At 40.8% G+C, this 20,256-nt stretch overlaps 1 protein-coding gene across 2 annotated transcripts; it reads right to left on the bottom strand.

Moving 5' to 3' along the window:
- Positions 1–2,148: 2,148 nt before the first annotated feature.
- Positions 2,149–14,420, bottom strand: LOC129823997 (armadillo repeat-containing protein 1-like). 2 transcript variants are annotated; one of them, XM_055883234.1, is made up of 7 exons: positions 14,265–14,420; positions 10,241–10,440; positions 9,653–9,744; positions 6,326–6,512; positions 5,434–5,550; positions 4,859–4,933; positions 2,149–4,581 (listed from the first exon to the last, which is right to left on the bottom strand). In XM_055883234.1, the coding sequence occupies exons 2-7, from the start codon at positions 10,400–10,402 to the stop codon at positions 4,390–4,392; spliced, it is 825 nt and encodes a 274-aa protein (XP_055739209.1). In that variant the 5' UTR covers positions 10,403–10,440; positions 14,265–14,420; the 3' UTR covers positions 2,149–4,389. The 2 variants fall into 2 exon arrangements, with proteins under 2 accessions (XP_055739209.1, XP_055739208.1); XM_055883233.1 differs by having other exon boundaries at positions 13,913–14,418.
- Positions 14,421–20,256: the final 5,836 nt, after the last annotated feature.

The raw sequence follows: 20,256 nt of genomic DNA, 5'->3' as shown, positions 1-20,256 counted from the left end.
GTAATCATGAGCTTGTTCCACCCACATCAAAAGCAGTCAGGTTCTGATAAGAGTTAATAAATAATGTATTACCAAGTGGTTCTCATTCAAAACAATGTTGAATGCCCTTACCTTAAGCCCTATTCTATTTAACAAAGCTACAATATATCGACCTCCTGTAGCCTCTATCATGTCACCTCCCTGTAAAAAAAAACCTGGCTGCGGTAGTTTGTGTGCTGCTAAGTAAATATGTCTCAGTAGGTCCTGGCACAGGTCTCTCTCATGCCCCTCTGATGACACTTCTTCCCCTCTCTGAATACAGAGTACTAAGAACATTCATGCACACAACATGTATTGTATTGTATGGGAATAGCTATTGGCAGGGGGTAAATTATCTCATTTTACATAGCTCTGCCCATTTCTTTCTGCTCTTTATATTGTAATATTAGATAAGATCAATTAAAGTATTATGCATGTCTTTTCTTTAGTGCTTTTTCTATGAAAAGTATTAACATTACAAGATCGGAAAGTGTATGTGTAGCGGACATGAGTCAGGCTCGTGGTCGCATAATGAGGTACAGTAGCCCTGCCTGCGACTTCAAAATCAGTGTCCCCCTCGGCCCATAGGGAATTTCCTCTTGGTCTAAAGGTCAACACTTTGGTATCTTTAGTGAGAGGTCAGGGTTCAGACCCGCTGTGATATATGACCACTCTACAACACATTAAGAACACTTTCCATGAAATAGACTGACCAGGTGAAAGCTATGATCCCTTTTTAATGTCACTTGTTAAATCCACTTCAATCAATGTAGATGAAGGGGAGGAGACAGGTTAAAGAATGATGTTTAAGCCTTGAGAGAATTGAGACATAGATTGGGTATGTGTGCATTCAGAGGGTGAATGAGCAAGACAAAATATTGAAGTGCCTTTGAATGGGGTATGGTGGTAGGTACCAGGCGCATTGGTTTGAGTGTGTCAAGAACTGCAACGCTGCTGGGTTTTTCACACAACAGTTTTACGTGTTTGCCCCTGTGGAACTCTTTCGACACCTTGTGTGGGGGGGGGGGGGGGGGGGGGGGTTGGAACACCTTCCAAGTAAATATTAGGAAGGTGTTCCTAATGTTTGGTATACTCAGTGTATATGATCAAGCATTTCTCAGTTCATATAAATCAAGCAACTTGGTCGGTTGACAACTACACAATGACGATGCAATACTGACACCCTGTGTCAACTGTATTGTACTGCAACATACCTCAATATTTTACTCTCATTTTATTCATTAAAGAAAACTGCTGACTAAGTCACTCTGGAATGCAAGCAATATTTGGTAGTGTAGAGCTTGACATTCAGACAGAGGTAAGCTCCTGAATATAAGGGGGAAAAGTAGAGGCTTCCTTTTTTATTGTTCTTACAGTACGCATGGAGTGTGCTGCTGAATGCAGTTTGCCCATTGTTGCATTGTGAATAAAAGGCAGCGATGTTGATGATAGCGGGCAGATTCCCAAAGGGAATTCCATTGATACTTCTCTGCTGAGGTCACATGGGGCTTTGCTTCCTCTGCATTTTCATTGGGATTGTCAGTCAGTCACAGTCTGCCATATGACAACGGCAGCACTGCTATTTTCTGTCTGTATGTCTTGTGGCTGTCCTGTTTTCACCTCTACTTCAATAATATGCCAAACCTGTGGTAATACTAAACCTAGACTTGATGATGTATGGACATAGCTGTCTGGGAGTGCACGTTAACACATTTATCTTCCAGGCAGTTGAGCAGGTCACAAGAGCTGGGATTGCAGCAAAGATAAGTCTGTGGAAAGAACCGTAGCCTAAACCCAGCATAATTCTCATCCTGTTCTCCTCTACAGGGCCCCACTGGTTTCAAATGTGGGAGGTTGGACATTTTCCAAGCATATTGGGTCCAAAGTAATAGTGAGACGAGCATGCATTATGGGAAGGAGCTCAAAGACAAGGCCCTTTAGTAATGTCCCAGGGGAACAACATTCTGTTTCTCTTCACTTTTTGGGGAATTCAAACACAAGCAGATCATACAGAGGGAAGTCAAGCCAGTGGGAAAGAAAGTGAAACAGTCAGACACTTCTCGGTAATGTGTAAAAGACATCAGTTGTCACTAAAAGGGAAATTCATTCATTCATTGAAACCAAACCATGTTATATTGTGTACATTTTTAATTGTCATGTTGAACAAACTGTCATGTCCTCCATTCAAGGCAGTACCCTATCCCATCAGCATCAATAAAATGAACAATTGGACATTTCATATAATAACATTGTTTTTTAATATTCTTTTATATAACTCTTAGGAACATACAGCTCACTCACAATGGCCCATAACACTACAGACAAACTGACAGGCAGCAAACATCTCCGTGGTGTGCATACATACACACAGAACATTCCTCTGTGATTGGCGTTCATACATTATCGGTGGAAAGAAACAACAAACATAAATAGCTTGTAAATATTTCATCTTTGGGGGTTAAGCGAGTGATTAGACCGTGGATTATATGATAGAAATTTCACCTGAGTGGAATAAAGCCGGGAAACAAAAAGGCTGACCTGATTAATGTTAGTTGATCTAATAAATGGTTTCTGGGGGGAAAAAGCAAGTCAATAACAAGACAAAGATATTAACATATTTCTAGTGAATGACTTTGTTGGTAAACAATGCACATTGATTGAGTGTGAACAACTATACAGTATTTGCAAATAGGATGCATTCTGCCCTGGCATGACGGTCACAATCTAGTCAGGTGTGATTGTACGAGGTGGGAGAGTCTATAGGACATGTTAACGCAAGCAACACATACAAGGAGAAGACAACAGTACATTTCTAGAAAATTCTATACAATTATTTTCTCCCTCCACAGACAGAAAATGACATTTTCAAGAAACACTTGGCAGAAACTGAACTTTTCCTTGAGGCAGTGGGTGAACTTTAAAAAGGGATTGTCATCTGTACTATAGGTGGTCCAAACTGAAGACTTCTCATGTGGAGATTTACTTTGAACAGTAATAAGCTCAGCAAAAACATTTCCCATTCATACACTGTAACATGCACTGATAACATAACCATTTCAGAGGCTGGGCAATGGCAAGTGATCCATTATATTGAGCGAACAATCCAAAACATTCACTGTTCAACACTTACAGCTGACCCTGACAGAAAGCAGCACCCACATGAGCTCCTTTTAACCACAGGTTTAAGGACACTGCTGGCCAATCCATTTCCAATTCAAATCTAACAATGTGTATTTCAATCTACATATATTTAGAGAAAAATAATGTTAGGTTTAGCCTAATCTCAGTATGCCCAGAACTAAAATCTTGCGTAATTTGGTCAAATGCTCAACCATTAATGTTTATGTAGTCAATCTCTCAAAGACAATGTTTAGCCTTGTATTCTTTTTAACTATGCGCTAAATCATACAAGACATTGGGGAAAGGAATGTTGTTCCCAAAAAATGTCAGAGGCTGTACCTTAAAGAGGAACAATGCTCTTCCTTAGGAAATATATCCTAATATTGTTCTGTAATGAGTAATACTCAACATAAACCAAGCTAATAAAGCATGCCAGCACATTGTTCGAGAATACCACAGTGTTCAGACTGTGCAAAATATTCATGCTTTTACTGTAGATAAAACATCTCTTCTCCAACCAGCCAGCCACACAGTCCTTTAAACATTGCTCATAATCCTCCACATATATTTCATGAATGATTTAAGTTGGCATTGGAATTTAAAGAGTACCCACACGAGTTGATACAGTGTCTGCATCAGTAACCTTTGGTATATTAAAGTAAGGAGCCTTACAGGCTTCAGAACTAAAGCAGACAGTCAGTCATGCAAGGGTATCCATGTAAACAGAATGAAACGAAAGGCACGATAACTGGACACATGCTGATTACTGCATATTCTACAATACCCATTGAGAAAAGAGGGGAGGAGGTCTGTTATTGTTCAAAGATCGGTCAAAAAGACCCATAATGATTTCAGATCCTTCAAATCATTCTAACTACAGGAACTTCATTTTGTGGCAACGTTTCTGATGGATCAAGTCCTATTAATGTTGCCACAATAAAGCTCCTCACAATAAGACATTTTGGTTTTCAAATACATGGCCCCATTTACATTTGCAGAAAGAATAGTCTAGCTGTCAATCAAAACCCAAAAGATAAGAAATAAGAATCCATTCCGGAAGCCGGTCCTCTCCCTCAATGGCTTGGTGATTCTGTATGGTGCCAGGTGGGAGTGTGTGTAAGATTGTGGATGCGTGCATGTGTGTACTGCATACCGTTGGAATCATTTGTTGTTACACATTGCCTTTGGCAGTCCAGCTCTTTGGCAGCTGGGAGCCTGATTCTGTCTGAAGAGGTGTAAGTGGTCTGGGAGTCACCAGTAGAAAGAGCGGGACAGAAAGTTAGCAGCAGTGCCTAGCCAGCCTGCTCCGTCCTGCCCTGTGCCCACGCGGGTCACAGCCTTGTCTGGCTCCTGGGATGGGCTCTCCTCCTCTGGAAGATAGTCTGGAAGATCCACATTCTGCTTCACTGCTACAGAACCATCCTCTGGGAATGGGATGATTACCTATACAGCAAAAGGAAGAGCTCAATTCAATGTGCACTACAAGATAGATGATATTCCTGGCAAAAAAGGTCAAGGACCATGGTATTTGAATTTAGATTCTGATTAGATACCAAACTTCTTTTTGTAAGCTTTGTCCTTGAGAAAAGATCATTCCTTAATATTTGTAAAGACCTTCTCTGGGAATCAAATTGACAGACTAGAAAATAACAGAGATTCAACCAAGGCTCTGTTAAGACAACAGAAACATAAAACTGGAAATTAATTCAGAAAGACAAACCTCATTTCCATCCTCTCCCCTGACCACCTGTTGAGCTTTCATTACTTCAGTTGATGCGATGGCAGAACCCAGAGCCTACAGAGGAACCAGATATTTGATTTAACAACGACACACCTCAGCCATGATTCCCTCCTCAGCGAGTGTTACAGGGCCGCCGCAGGTTGTTTAACTCACTTTAAATCTCGTGGACATATGTTTAACATCTGTCCAAGGACTCTGGGATTTGATGAATAATGAGGAACAATTTTTCCAGTGCGCAGATTTTTCAAGGCTGGTTATTTGGATAAATCAAGATTTCTCAGGGTGTGCACCTACACCTGGCATCTTTCAACTTTGGGAAGGAGAGGGAACTTTTGCCCCATACACTTGCCCGAGACTTGCAGAGAGAGTTGGGTTGAGCTACCAAAGAGGATCCATCCAGGTTCTGACACTCAGTGTTATATCTCATATCTCCCCCTACCTAATCAAGCAGCTGCAAGATATTGGTTCTGGGTTGCTGAGATTAGACTCACCTCTGCCCTCCTCCATCTCCTCCCCAGAATATAATGTAATAGGACAGACAGAATGTGACTAACCTCTGCCTTCAGGTCTGAGCGGATTCTGATGATGCATCTCTTAACGGCCATCTGGAATGTGAAGCTGATGACACCTCGAATCTTCAACAGGGCCTCTTCACAAAGGCTCCTCCGGCTCTGGAGGAGATGAATGGGAATAACTGTATAAACTCAGCTTACATCAGGTAGTGGACTACCAGAACTGTCACCTTATCTAATAACTATAGCATAATGTATTACAGAACCCATCATTCTTTGTGTAACATATCAGGTTTATCTTAGTAAAGAAGTTACTGGAGCTAGCATGGTGTGCCGTTGATAATGGGATATATTTTAATAAATGATTAGAATATTACACTCTGAAACCATAACTCTGAAACCATATGATTGTATGAAATTGATTAGAATCATTAGATTATTTTAATGCTGTGTGTGGTTTTAGTCAGTAGAATAATATATCCTGGAGTGTAGTTCTTAGTCAGAATTAATGTTTTGGTGACAATATGTCTAGTATCTTGATAACAGACTGTCTGAGCCAGATTCGGTGCCGACCTTGGCTGGGGCACTGAGAACTTCCCAGGTCTCTCCCTATCTTGGGGGAGGGCGGAAAGAAGCTATTCTCACGGACTCCCCTAATCTGTCGGCTGGGTAGATACCTAATGTTGTGTGTGGAAGTATGTGTGTCACTATAAAATGAAGGTCTTTGTACTGTGCACGCCAGAACGTTCCCGTGAATAAACCTTTTTGACTATTTTAGCTGGGCCTCCGTCTGTTTCATTCGACCAGGATCTTACAAATTCTGGTTTGCAGACTGAGTAATATAATTAAATTGGATTATGTATATTGAGAACATAATTCTCATAACAGCCGTCTCCTTATCAATATACTTATTGATCAGTATATGGGCACTCACAGAGTCATCCAGGCCATCTATGTGGAGGACCACTGTTTTGGCCTGCTTGTTGGTGGAGCCCAGGAAGAACTGGGACTTGCGTCTGCAGAAGGGCTCCTCTGGCTTGTCTGCATCCTCACTGTTAGAGGCCTGGAGGAGTTCATAGATTTCTGAGGCCAGCAGTTTGGTCTCTCCCGGGGTGGTTGTCCTAAGGGGGAAAGGGATGGAAGATTTTAGTCATCATCTCAAAATAGTGTTAACGTACTGGCTCTTAAAGGCCCAATGCAGCCGTTTTTATCTCAATATCAACTCATTTCTAGGTAACAATTAAGTACTTTACTGTGAATGTTTTTATAAAAAAATAAATAAAGACAAACATATTCAAAATAAATTGCTCTCTGCATAGAAGTGATTTAAGTAACAATTTTCCTAGGACTGTCTGGGAGTGGTCTGAGTGGGGAAAACTAAAAACATAGCTGTTATTGATATAAACATGTTATTCCTGTATTATACTTAAGCTAAAATGTTTATTTTATTCTACTGAGCCATTTACTTTGTTGGTATTTTTATCTTTTTTTATTTCTTATTGTTTTTGCATTGTCAGAAGGAACCTGCAAGTTTTAAAATGTTTAAACCTTCAGACAATTGAGACATAGATTGTGCCTTTGAACAAGGTACGGTAGTAGGTGCCAGGCACACCAGTTTGAGTGTGTCAAGAATTGCAACGCTGCTGGGTTTTTCCATGCTCAACAGTTTCCTGTGTGTATCAAGAATGGTCCACCACCAAAAGGACATACAGCCAACTTGACAACTGTGGGAAGCTTTGGAGTCAACATGGGCCAGCATCTCTGTGGAACGATTTCGACACCTTGTAGAGTCCATGCTCTGACGAATTGAGGCTGTTCTGAGGGCAAAAGGTGGTGCCACTCAATATTAGGAAGGTGTTCCTAATGTTCTGTACACTGAGTGAACATTACAGCAAGTTATGATAGTCAATTGAAACAATTGCAAACTTCAGTGAACCCTCTCTAGGGTAGGGGGCAGCATTCAGAATTTTGGATGAAATGCATGCCCAAATTAAACTGCCTGCTTCTCGGGCCCAGAAGATATGATATGCATATAACTGGTAGATTTGGATAGAAAACACTAAAGTTTCCAAAACTGTTAAAATAGTGTCTGTGAGTGTAACAGAACTGATTTGGCAGGTGAAGACCTGAGAAAAATCCATTAGGGAAGTATTTTTTTTTGTTGGTTTTCTAGTTTTCTATTCAATGCCATTACAGTATCCATTGACTTAGGACTCAAATTGCAGTGTCTATACCTTCCACTAGATGTCAACGGTCTTTAGAAATTGTTTCAGGCTTGTATTCTGAAAAATGAGGAAGTAAGAGCAGTCTGAATGAGTGGACCCTAAAGTGTCACAGAGCTTTTTCATGCGCGAGACGGAGAGAGTGTGTTTCTTGTTTACCTTTTAAATTGACGACGTTATTGTCCGGTTGAAATATGATCGATTATTTAGGCTAAAAACAACCTGAGGATTGAATATAAACATCGCTTGACATGTTTCTATGAACTTTACGGATACAATTTTGATTATTTTTGTCTTCCTGTTTTGACTGCGTTTGAGCCTGTGGATTACTGAAGAAAACGCGAACAAAACGGAGGTTTTTGGATATAAAGAGACTATCGAACAAAAGGAACATTTTTTAAGTAAATTAATGTCTGCTGAGTGCAACCATATGAAGATCATCAAAGGTAAGGGATTAATTGTATCTCTATTTCTGACTTGTGTAACTGTTCTACTTGGCTGGTTACTGTTTGTAATGATTTGTCTAGTGGGCTATGTTCTCAAATAATCGTACGGTATGCTTTCGCCGTAAAGCATTTTTTACATCTGACACCGTGGTTGGATTCACAAGAAGTTCATCTTTAAACCCATAAAGGTGGTTTATGGTCAAGAAATTAACATTCAATTCTCTGGTAACAGCTCTGTTGGACGTTTCTGCAATCAGCATGCCAATTGCACGCTCCCTCAACTTGAGACGGTTGTGTGACAAAACTGCACATTTTAGAGTGGCCTTTTATTATCCCCATCACAAGGTGCACCTGTGTAATGATCACGCTGTTTAATCAGCTTCTTGATATTCCACACCTCGCAGGTGGCTGGATTACCGGGCAGATGGCAGATGCCGTCGTGTAGGCGAGCGGTTTGCTGATGTTAACATTGTGAACAGAGTGCCCCATGGTGGCAGTGGGGTTATGGTATGGGCAGGCATAAGCTATGGATAACGAACACAATTGCATTTTATCGATGGCAATTTGATCTGTAAACAATTCCTGAAAGCTGAAAATGTACCAGTTCTTCCATACTCACCAGACATGTCACCTATTGAGCATGTTTGGGATGCTCTGGATTTATGTGTACGACAGCGGGTTCCAGTTCCCGGCCAATATCCATCAATTTCGTCGGTTTTTAAACAACTTTGTTTCTATTGAACATGCCATACTAATAAAGGCATTTAAATTTATTATATGAAGAGTGCCTTGGTCCTCCTTTCTTTTTGATGACCTATTTACACCTGTTACCAAAGAGCACCTTCGATCTACCATAATATACTATAGTGTACCTCAGTAGCGCTTCCCTTCCTCCTCTTTCTACTAATTTCTCACAGCCATTGAAGATTGGGACAACATTCCACAATCAACGACCTGATCAACTATGTGAAGGAGATGTCTCACACTGCATGAGGCAAATGGTGGTCACACCAGATACTAACTGGTTTTCTGATACACTCCCTTACCTTTTTTTTAAGGCATCTGTGACCAACAGATGCATATCTGTATTCCCAGTCATGTGAAATCCATAGATTAGGGCCTAATTTATTTATTTCAATTGACTGAGTTCCTTAAATGATCTATAACTGTGAAATTCTGCATGTTTCATTCATATTTTTGTTCAGCATATAAAACACAGACTGCACTGGGCCTTTAACTGTGAGACCCAAGCAAAATTGCAAATGCGTTTTTGCAACAAAAATACCTCTAGCTCTTGCTCAGAATGTTTGTTTCTCTATTTATTTTATGCATACTCACTATGAGAAGACAGAACACACACAAAATGCTACTTAGAGAAACATCTGGGTCTAAGGAGATGAACTATGTAATGTTTGACATGAGTTTAGGACCTGTTGCATTTTGCAACTGTGCGTCTCACACGGAAAAAGAAGAGATGCAAAGAAACATTTGCAAATAATTAAAAATATTTTCTATTTGATAATGATATCAACAGAGAAGATGAGTGAGACAAGACCATCATGATTTGGGCTTCCACAAGGGCCATATACTCACTTTTGCATGACATTCTGAAGACTTAATATCATCCCAAGCTCTCCTCTCATTTTCTCCTTGTTTTGATGGCATTCTGCGAGGTAGCGCACAGCCTGAAGGAGACACAATCACAATTTAGGAACATAAGAAACGCATTCATCCCACAGCAAAATTACATTTCCACATCCAAGGTTAAGGAGCATGGTATTTGAATTAAGATTAGAAACAGACAAGTCACTTCAGTAACCAGGTCATTGACCAGCTCGGCCCGACTGTCTGCAGTGCACTACTACTTTTTCAGGCACATTTTTTTCACGAGAAGTACTGCACCAAATAGTTTAGCTAGATGTAAAATTGCACGACTAAGACATACCTGGCAAAAATGTCAAAGTTAATGATAGATTTCTTGATCTCATATTACTTCAGACTATTTTGAGGAAGTGTTGTTGCAACGGTGGCTCAAGAGGGACAGTAATATTGCAGCTTTTCTCTTGTTATTCAAGCGAAAGTCTTTAGGGAGTATGCCTAGCCGAGATCTGCTAGTAGCAAACCAAACGTATGTATGCAGACACTTTTAGAACGCAATGCGTCCGCTACTTGGGGCCTTACCAGGAGTGCTGAGTAGACAACCTGGGGGTTGGGGTGGTCCAGAAAAAGGATGAGTCCCGGTAAGCAACCTTGGTCCTGAACGATGGCTCTTCTGTTCATGGGATCTGCAGCAAGATCCCTCAGCTGGTTCACCACAGCCAAAGCGTCTGGCTCCCCACTCATGATGCTGCCTCTTACAGACCCATACAAGACTGAATCGACTGAGGGAGAGGAGAAGAGATGGAGGGGCTGACATTAGGAAACATGTCATCTGCTGCTGTTAAATGTCTTAGCTAACTCAATAGTAAATTCAATACTCTAGCTACTGTAACCCTAGTATGGAGCTAGATAGCTACCTTCCCCAGAACAACAGCGTATGACTTACTGCAATATAAATAATGTGTGTTTAGTAGACATACAGTGTCTTCAGAAAGTATTCTCACCCCTTGACTTTTTTCACATTTTGTTGTGTTACAGCCTGAATTTGAAATGGCTTAACTTGAGATTTAGCGTCACTGATCTACACACAATACCCCATAATGTCACAGTGGAATTATGTTTTTAGAAATGTTTACAAATTAAAAGCTGACATTTCTTGAGTCAATAAGTATTCAACCCTTCTGTTATGGCAAGCCTAAATAAATTCAGGAGAAAAAATGTGCTTCACAAGTTACATAATACGTTTCATGGACCGACTGTATGCAATAAATCAAATCAAATTTTATTAGTCACATACACATGGTTAGCAGATGTTAATGCGAGTGTAGCGAAATGCTTGTGCTTCTAGTTCCGACAATGCAGTAATAACAACAAGTAATCTAACCTAACAATTCCACAACTACTACCTTATACACGCAAGTGTAAAGGGATAAAGAATATGTACATAAAGATATATGAATGAGTGATGGTACAATAACAGTGTTTAACATTATTAAAAAAATGTATGACTACCCCCATCTCTGTACCTAAGACATATAATTATCTGTAAGCCGAGAAGTGAATTTCAAGCACAGATTCAACCAAAGAACAGGGAGATTTTCCAATGACTTGCAAAGGGCACCTATTGGTAGATGGGGGGGGGGGGGGGGGGGGGGGCAGACATTCCTTTGAGCATGGTGCAGTTATTAATTACACTTTGGATGGTGTACCCAGTCACAAGAAACCAAAAAAATACTGCCGCCCTTCTTAACTCAGTTTATGGAGGAATGAAATCATTCAGGGATTTAAAACAGAGTTTAATGGATGTGATAGGAGATTACAGTGGATGGATCAACAACATTCCACAATACTAACATGAATGACAGAGTGAAAAGAATAAAGCCTGTACATAAAAAAATATTCCAAAACATGCATCCTGTTTGCAATAAGGCACTAAAATAAAACTGCTAATAATGTGGCAAAGAAATTTACTTTTTGTTTGGAATACAAAAGCGGGGCAAATCTAGGACAACATATCACTGATTGTATCACTAAAATATTTTCAAGCATGGTGGTGGCTGCATCATGTTGGGCATGCTTGTGTAACAGTATAACTTTAGACCGTCCCCTCGCCCCGACACGGGCGCGAACCAGGAACCCTCTGCACACATCAACAACAGTCACCCACGAAGCGTCGTTACCCATCGCTCCACAAAAGCCGCGGCTATTGCAGAGCAAGGGGAAACCCTACTTCAAGTCTCAGAGCAAGTGACGTAACCGATTGAAACGCTATTAGCGCGTACCCGCTAAACTAGCTAGCCATTTCATATCAGTTACACTTGTCATCAGCAAGGACTAGGAAGTTTTTTAGGATAAAAAGTGACGAACTTGGTTAAGTCTGCTTTCCAACAGAAACTGGGAGACAAATTCACCTTTCAGCAGGACAATTACCTAAAACAATGCCAAATATACACTGGAGTTCCTTACCAAGATGACATTGAATGTTCCTAAGTGGCCTAGTTACAGTTTTGACTTAAAATCAGCATGAAAACCTATGTCAAGACTTAAACACGGGTGTCTATCAATGATGAACAACCAACTTAACAGAGCTTGAAGAATTAAAAAAAAAGAATAATGAGCAAATATTGTACAATCCAGGTCGTGGTCTTAAAGACTTAACGTTACCCAGAAAGACACAGTTGTAATCGCTGCCAAAGGTGATTCTAACTCAGGGGGTTGAATAAGATATATTAGTGTTTTATTTTCCATTAATAAAAAAAAAAATGTAAATCTGAATTTTTCTTCCACTTAGAGTATTTTGTGTAGATCATTGACAAAAAAAATGAAATCAAGTTTATTCCAACTTTGTAATAACAAAATCTGGGGGAAAAAATCAAGGGGTGTAAATAATTTCTGAAGGCACTATACCTATGTTAACTGTTACTGCCAGGATCAAAGTTAGACAAGAAGAGCTCTTGGTAGCTAGCTATCTACATAGCCCTCGACAACTAGGTGGCATTCTACATTCTCCCTACAGCTTTCAGCCATTGGTTCACCTTCTTCGATGAGGTTTAACGGCTTCCAATAAATGTTGCATTACTGCCACCTACTAGACTGGAGTATAACTCCCTTATATTTTCTTTGCTTAATTTTTTCTCTCAAAAGAAAATACAACAAATACCCTACCATCTAACACTACACTCACAAAAAAAATGTATAAATACCATACTATGCTATTTAAATGTATTTAGTCCTACTTCAGGCCAACAGCCTGAAAGGATGGGACACCACCACTTAACACACCCTGTAACTCTTCTGATTTTAAGTCTCGCATACCCAAATACCTCTCTGCAGCTGCCACCACAACCTCTATTTTCTGCGACTTACTACGTTCCATCCCTGCTGTGCAGTTGATAACTATTACTATAAATGCCAAAATTCCAATCTTACTGAAATATATCACTTGTTGGTTTATCCCTCTGTACTGGTACAGATCTACTACTCACCACTCCTCTCAGGATCCCTCCACCTTGACCCATCGTCTACTTTCTCAGCATATGACAACTTCTGCACTACTCTAACCCTGGAAACCTCAACCTGCCTCTCGCACGGGTCTGCCATTAGTTTCGCCCCCGACTACCTTATGTGAATTACAATCCCGAAGTTATGTTTTAACGTTTAGGAAACGTCAATAATCATTGCTTGGGTACAACATTCTAAACATATGGCCCTTATTTAAAAACAAAAACACTTACGTAGCCGTTTTGCACAGATCCATACAACTAGATGCCTCCATCTGATTAAACCTCCCATCCGCTACACTTGACGAGTTCATTAACACCCTCTTATATAAACAAGTACTGTAACATAGAGATATGGCCGTGTGTGAACACTAACCCATTTGAAAATAATTTCTCGCTGATATGAAAGATCGTTCCTAATAATAAATGTTAAGATTGAGCATCGGTGCTCCTAACAAAATTCCCCCCGTACAGAAGACGCCTTCGTCCAATGAGTCTTAGGGCTAGCTACGTGTTGAGGACAGGCGAGTGTATTTATAACATATTATTGTGGAAAATATATCTAGCTAACGTTAGTACATTTAGTTACCTAGATACTGTTAACTATTGGCTGAGTGTAACTTAATTGTTACCAAGCTTGCAAGATTATTCACCATTGTTCTGCATGCAATTCCAACAGTATTTAGCAAAACAAGAGCTCAAATCATTGAACACAGCCAGCTAGCTAACATTTTCTAGCAAAACAGCCGCATACCTTCAAATAAATGGCTCTTCCGACCAGCACAATGTGCACACAGCGTCCGAGAAAGACAGCATGAAGCAAATCCGACGGGTGAAATAACACATGTAGCCAAAAGCTTATTTTTTTGTACATGTTATTCCATTACAAAAATCTGGTATTCGGCAAGCCACAAACAGGACCTTTTTTCCTTGGTGAGCAGGGTCGTCAGTAGTTAACGCAACCACACAGTCATAAACCGTGCCTATTTTTTTTAAATGTATCTTCTTAAAATCAGATTTTAGAGCTAACATTAACCACACTGTTAACTTTAAATGAAGACCAAAAAGTACATTTTTGTTTTCATATTTTGTTTAAAGATATATACATTTTTACGGTATTTTGCCTTTGTTGATGTGTTGCTGAAGCGGCCACTCTCCACTATAAACGTCTCTGATTGGCGGTTGGAGGCGACATGCCATTCAGCTGCATTGTTCTTGAAGTGAAAAAGCCGACGCCCTGTGCTTGACGTCGGATGGTGGGCTTGTTGGAAGCGGATAGTGCAGCCGACTTCCGATGGACTAATCTGCGAATCACCTTCCATTATAAATAGCTACTAATTTTTATTTGTAGATCAGTCAGTCACATGATACATCTATATGCTCTCATTCAGTACTGTATGGTGCTGCCTGACAAAAATGCATACAGTTACACGTTTTTTAATGTTGTGACTATTGTAATCGGCTCAAGGAAAACAAGTGGGCTCAGACAGCGATTTTTTTTGGGGGGGGGTCCAAGGTTCCTTAAAGGATGTTAAAATCAAAGTTTATTTGTCGCGTGCGCCGAATACAACAGGTGTACTAGACCTTACAGTGAAACGCTTACTTACAGGCCCTAACCAACAGCGCAATTTTTAAGTAAAAAAATAGCTATTAGGTAAACAATAAATAAGTAAAGAAATAAAAAAAACAACAGTGAAAAGACTGATAAATAACAGTAGTGAGGCTATATACAGGCACCGGTTAGTCGGGCTAATTGAGGTAGTATGTACATGTAGGTATGGTTAAAGTGACTATGCATATGTGATAAACAGAGAGTAGCAGTATCGTAAAAGAGGGGTTGGTGGGTGGCGGGACACAATGCAGATAGTCTGGGTAGCCAATGTGCGGGGGCACCGGGTAGTCGGGCTAATTAAGGTAGTATGTACATGAATGTATAGTTAAAGTGACTGCAGATATGATCAAGAGAGAATAGCAGCAGCGTAAAAGAGGGTTGGGGGACACACACAATGCAAATAGTCCCGGTAGCCATTTGATTACCTGTTCAGGGGTCTTATGGCTTGGGGGTAAAAGCTGTTGTGAAGCCTTTTGGTCCTAGACTTGGCGCTCCGGTACCGCTTGCCATGCGGAAGTAGAGAGAACAGTCTATAACTGGGGTGGCTGGGGTCTTTGACACATTTTAGGGCCTTCCTCTGACATCGCCTGGTGTAGAGGTCCTGGATGGCAGGCAGCTTAGCCCCAGTGATGTACTGGGCCGTACTGACCCTCTGTAGTGCCTTGCGGTCGGAGGCCGAGCAGTTGCCGTACCAGGCAGTGATGCAACCAGTCAGGATGCTCTCTGTTGCAGCTGTAGAACCTTTAGAGGATCTGAGGACCCATGCCAAATCTTTTTAGTTTCCCGTGGGGGAATATGCTTTGTCGTTCCTCTTCACGACTGTCTTGGTGTGTTTGGACCATTCTAGTTTGTTGGTGATGTGGACACCAAGGTACTTGAAGCTCTCAACCTGCTCCACTACAGCCCTGTCGATGAGAATGGGGGGGGTGCTCGGTCCTCCTTTTCCTGTAGTCCACAATCATCTCCTTAGTCTTGGTTACGTTGTGGGATAGGTTGTTATTTTGGTACCACCCGGCCTCCTCCCTATAGGCTGTCTTGTCGTTGTCGGTGATCAGCCACTGTTGTGTCGTCTACAAACTTGATGATGGTGTTGGAGTCGTGCCTGGCCACGAGGTTGTGAGTGAACAGGGAGTACAGGATGGGACTGAGCACGCACCCCTGAGGGGCTCCAATGTTGAGGATCAGTGTGGCAGATGTGTTACTACCTACCCTCACCACCTGGGGCAGCCCGTCAGGAAGTCCAGGATCCAGTTGCAGAGGGAGGTGTTTAGTCCCAGGATCCTTAGCTTAGTGATGTATGTTGTATCCTTAGCCCCTAGTCTTGAAATAAAATCAGGGGGGCATCACATATTATCTTTATATTTTGCCTCAAACCGAATATGGCGTCAAAAGTCCTACATGGGTGCCATAACAACATTTGATGTCGGGTAAATGATCTGTAAGTAGGAATTGTGTACACAAGAGGCATTTTTACAGAATTGTGTACAAAACATTATACACTCTTGGTATATCTAGGACCAGGAATGGCACGGCCATGCCTCCCTTGTTTGAATAACCAAAGCCAACTGGTTTTTCAATGCGTGTTCATATTTTAATCTCATTCACACACTTACAGCATATCAACAATGGGCAATTGCACAAAATATAATAAGCCTGTCATGACACAAGTATCAATCAATCAATCAAATGCAATTTATAAAGCCCTGTTTACATCAGCCTGTCACAAGTGCTATACAGAAACCCAGCCTAAAACCCCAAACAGCAAGCAATGCAGATGTAGAAGTACGGTTGCTAGGAAAAACTCCCTAGAAATACAGGAACCTAGGAAGAAACCTAGAGAGGAACCAGGCTCTGAGGGGTGGCCAGTCGTCTTCTGGCTGTGCCGGGTGGAGATTATAACAGAACATGGCCAAGATGTTCAAACGTTCATAGATGACCAGCAGGGTCATATAATTATAATCACAGTGGTTGTAGAGGGTGCAACAGGTCAGCACCTCAGGAGTAAATGTCAGTTGGCTTTTCAAAGCTGATCATTCAGAGTTAGAGACAGCAGGTGCGGTAGAGAGAGATTCCAAAACAACAGGTCCGGGACAAGGTAGCACGCCCAGTGAACAAGTCAGGGTTCCATAGCCACAGGCAGAACAGTTGTAACTGGAGCAGCAGCATGACCAGGTGGACTGGGTGCAGAAAGGAGTCATCAGTACACAGTAGCGTAACCAAGTTACAGGAAAGCAGCCGTAATACAACAGTCAGCTACTCTAGTAGTGTATATGTACAGCCCTCTTTTAATCCACTAAGTGTGAAAGGCTGATTTAACGTCTTTGAGGTGACCAGGATATGACCCACTGGGAAAAAACGGATAAAATCAATGTTGTTTCCAAAGAATTTCATCCCCCAATATTAAATGTGATGACATTTACGTCATTTAGCAGACACTCTTATCCAGAGCAACTTACAAATTGGAAAGTTCATACATATTCATCCTGGTCCCCCCGTGGGAATTGAACCCTGGTCCCCCTGTGGGAATTGAACCCACAACCCTGGCTTTGCAAGCGCCATGCTCTACCAACTGAGCCACACGGGACCGTGTTGAAGCAACGTGTCCACGTTGAATCAACGTGGAAAACTGATTAGATTTTTTAAAAGTAATCAATGTATGGGAATTCCGTCTTTTTTAACCTACATCCAATGACATTGTGACATATTTTGTTGATTTCACATTGAATTCACGTTAGTTGACAACTTAACCAAATATAATCAAAACTAGATGTTGAACTGACATCTGTGCCAAGTGGGGAGTGTGTCCTATCAGGGTAGCCAGGGGTGGTTGTAGTTCTGGGGTTTGACCAGCTTGCACAGCTAACTGGTCATTCTGGGCAAGCTGCAGAAACAAGGGCAGTATCCTTCCTGTATGACTGGATGGGTATTGGGGCTGTGGGGTGATCAGTTTCCATTTTTATAGTTCGGTATAGGCAGTTAGTAGATGCAGCTTGCATGCCAATAAGACCCATTGACCAATTGGAATGTTATCACAGCCTTAATTATGCTGGGGATACTCCAGTTGTGGAATGGTTGGTTGTCTGTTTGTGAAGGAAATTCTATGAAATGGCTGTCACAAACATACTTGCTTTTAGATCTTTCCAATGCCTAATGTGTAGTAACCTTTATTTAACTAGGCAAGTCGGTTAAGAACAAATTCTTATTTACAATGACGGCCAAACCCGGCCAAACACAGACGGCGCTGGGCCAATTGTGCGCCGCCCTATGGGACACGCAATCAAAACCGGATGTGATACAGCCTGGATTCAAATCAGGGACTGTAGTGATGCCTCTTGCACTGAGATGCAGTGCCTCAGACCACTGTGCCACTCGGGAGCCCTTATTGGCCTGTGAGTGGAGTTTTTATGTTGAATGTGGCAAAAAGTCCTGCAGGTCACGTTCTACGTATTTCTTTATATTCCTTTGGAAGTCGGGTAGGATTATAATTTGGCCAATATTAATTGTGGGTGGTTGGCATTGATTACAGACTGGAGCACAACCAGCAGGAGATGTGGAGAGTGACAGAACATGTGAGGGTGACAACAGGTTACTTAGAGGTTAGTTAGTGTAGCGAGGTCATATACTATGACTAAGAAGTGTTGGTTGTGAGGGAAATAGCACAGCCCCACACACATATACACTACCGTTCAAAAGTTTGGGGTCACTTAGAAATGTCCTTGTTTTTGAAAGAAAAGCAATTTTTTTGTCCATTAAAATAACATCAAATTGATCAGAAATACAGTGTAGACATTGTTAATGTTGTAAATGACTATTGAAGCTGGAAACGGCAGATTTTTTATGGAATATCTACATAGGAGTACAGAGGCCCGTTATCAGCAACTATCACTGCTGTGTTCCAATGACACGTTGCGTTAGCTAATCCAAGTTTATCATTTTAAAAGGCTAATTGATCATTAGAAAACCCTTTTGCAATTATGTTAGCACAGATGAAAACTGTTCTGATTAAAGAAGCAATAAAACTAGTGTTCTTTAGACTAGTTGACTATCTGGAGCATCAGCATTTGTGGGTTCGATTACAGGCTCAAAAAGGCCAGAAACAAATCATTTAGCAAACTATTTTTTGAGGACTTGTGAGTTGAGGACTTGTGAGGCGTCTGTTTCTCAAACTAGACACTCTAATGTACTTGTTCTCTTGCTCAGTTGTGCACCGGGGCCTCCCACTCTTCTTTCTATTCTGGTTAGAGCCAGTTTGAACTGTTCTGTGAATGGAGTAGTACACAGCGTTGTACGAGATCTTCAGTTTCTTGGCAATTTCTTGCATGGAATAGTCTTCATTTCTCAGAACAAGAATAGACTGACGAGTTTCAGAGGAAAGCTTTTGTTTCTGGCCATTGTAGAGCTAGGGAGAGTGTCAGAGTCCAGGGTTGGATTATTTTTCCTTTCATTGGAGCCTCCCAGTTGCCTCATTGATCCTCAAAGAAGCTTGTGACATGAAATGCTTGGACTTGCCATGCCAAGCAGTCTGTTGCCTTTTTATATATCTAGACAAAGATGTTTTGAGTGTATATGGTGGCCATTTTGGATTCCTAACATAGTTGAAGTACACAAAAATATTGAGTACAGGTACACACAACAAAACAAATCTAATTTAAAACATTGAAACAACCATTTAACAGTATTGTAGCAGCCATATTGAATTTAGAGAAAAATCTAATGGGGGCTCCTAAGACTAGGGGCTGAACATGTAACAATCCAGAGGAACCTTAGAATGAATTTGTTTTAGTTTTCAGTGTCTGAGCCCACTTGCCTTAGAGCTGATTGCAATAGCCACAACATCAACACGTGTAACTGTATGCATTTGTTGTCAGGGAGGACCATACAGCATTGAATGAAAGCAAAGTTCATCATAAATATTCATAGTTGATATTTACACCTATTGTATCTGTGTGCTTACAGGTCTATAATCCTAAAATGATCCATATTCCCAAAATGCTATATCCTAATGCTGTGTGTATATCTATCAATTGAACCACTTTTGTAGTAAAATATTTGTTTACAACCATCCATTTCATATATATTCACAGTTCCTAGGCCATCATTGAAAATAAGAATTTGTTCTTAACTGACTTGCCTAGTTAAATAAAGGTCAAATAAAATTAAATAAAAATAGAAGTTAGATATGGGAAAAAGTCAGACAAAAACTAAAGTCCTTTTTGAGGATGGATATCTAGCCTACTAGATCTGTATTAATGGCAGACCTCTACAAAGTGATATGTCGATACAATAAAACCACAGATCAAAGGGAAACCTTTATCAGTATCTTTAATTAAAAAAAATCTATATCGACACTATCAAAAGCCAATCATGCCTTTGCACTCTTATTTATCCCTCTATGCAAAACCCCAGAGAGAATAGAACATTCTTTGTAGAACTGTAAAGAATGGCTGGGGCTTTAAACTGGACAGAGGAAAATAAATCAAAACACA

Source organism: Salvelinus fontinalis, chromosome 26 (assembly GCF_029448725.1).
Source record: "Salvelinus fontinalis isolate EN_2023a chromosome 26, ASM2944872v1, whole genome shotgun sequence".
In the NCBI taxonomy this organism is placed as follows: domain Eukaryota; kingdom Metazoa; phylum Chordata; class Actinopteri; order Salmoniformes; family Salmonidae; genus Salvelinus; species Salvelinus fontinalis.
The sequence above is the reverse complement of the archived record's forward strand: the minus strand, read 5'-3'. Positions and strand labels throughout refer to the sequence as shown.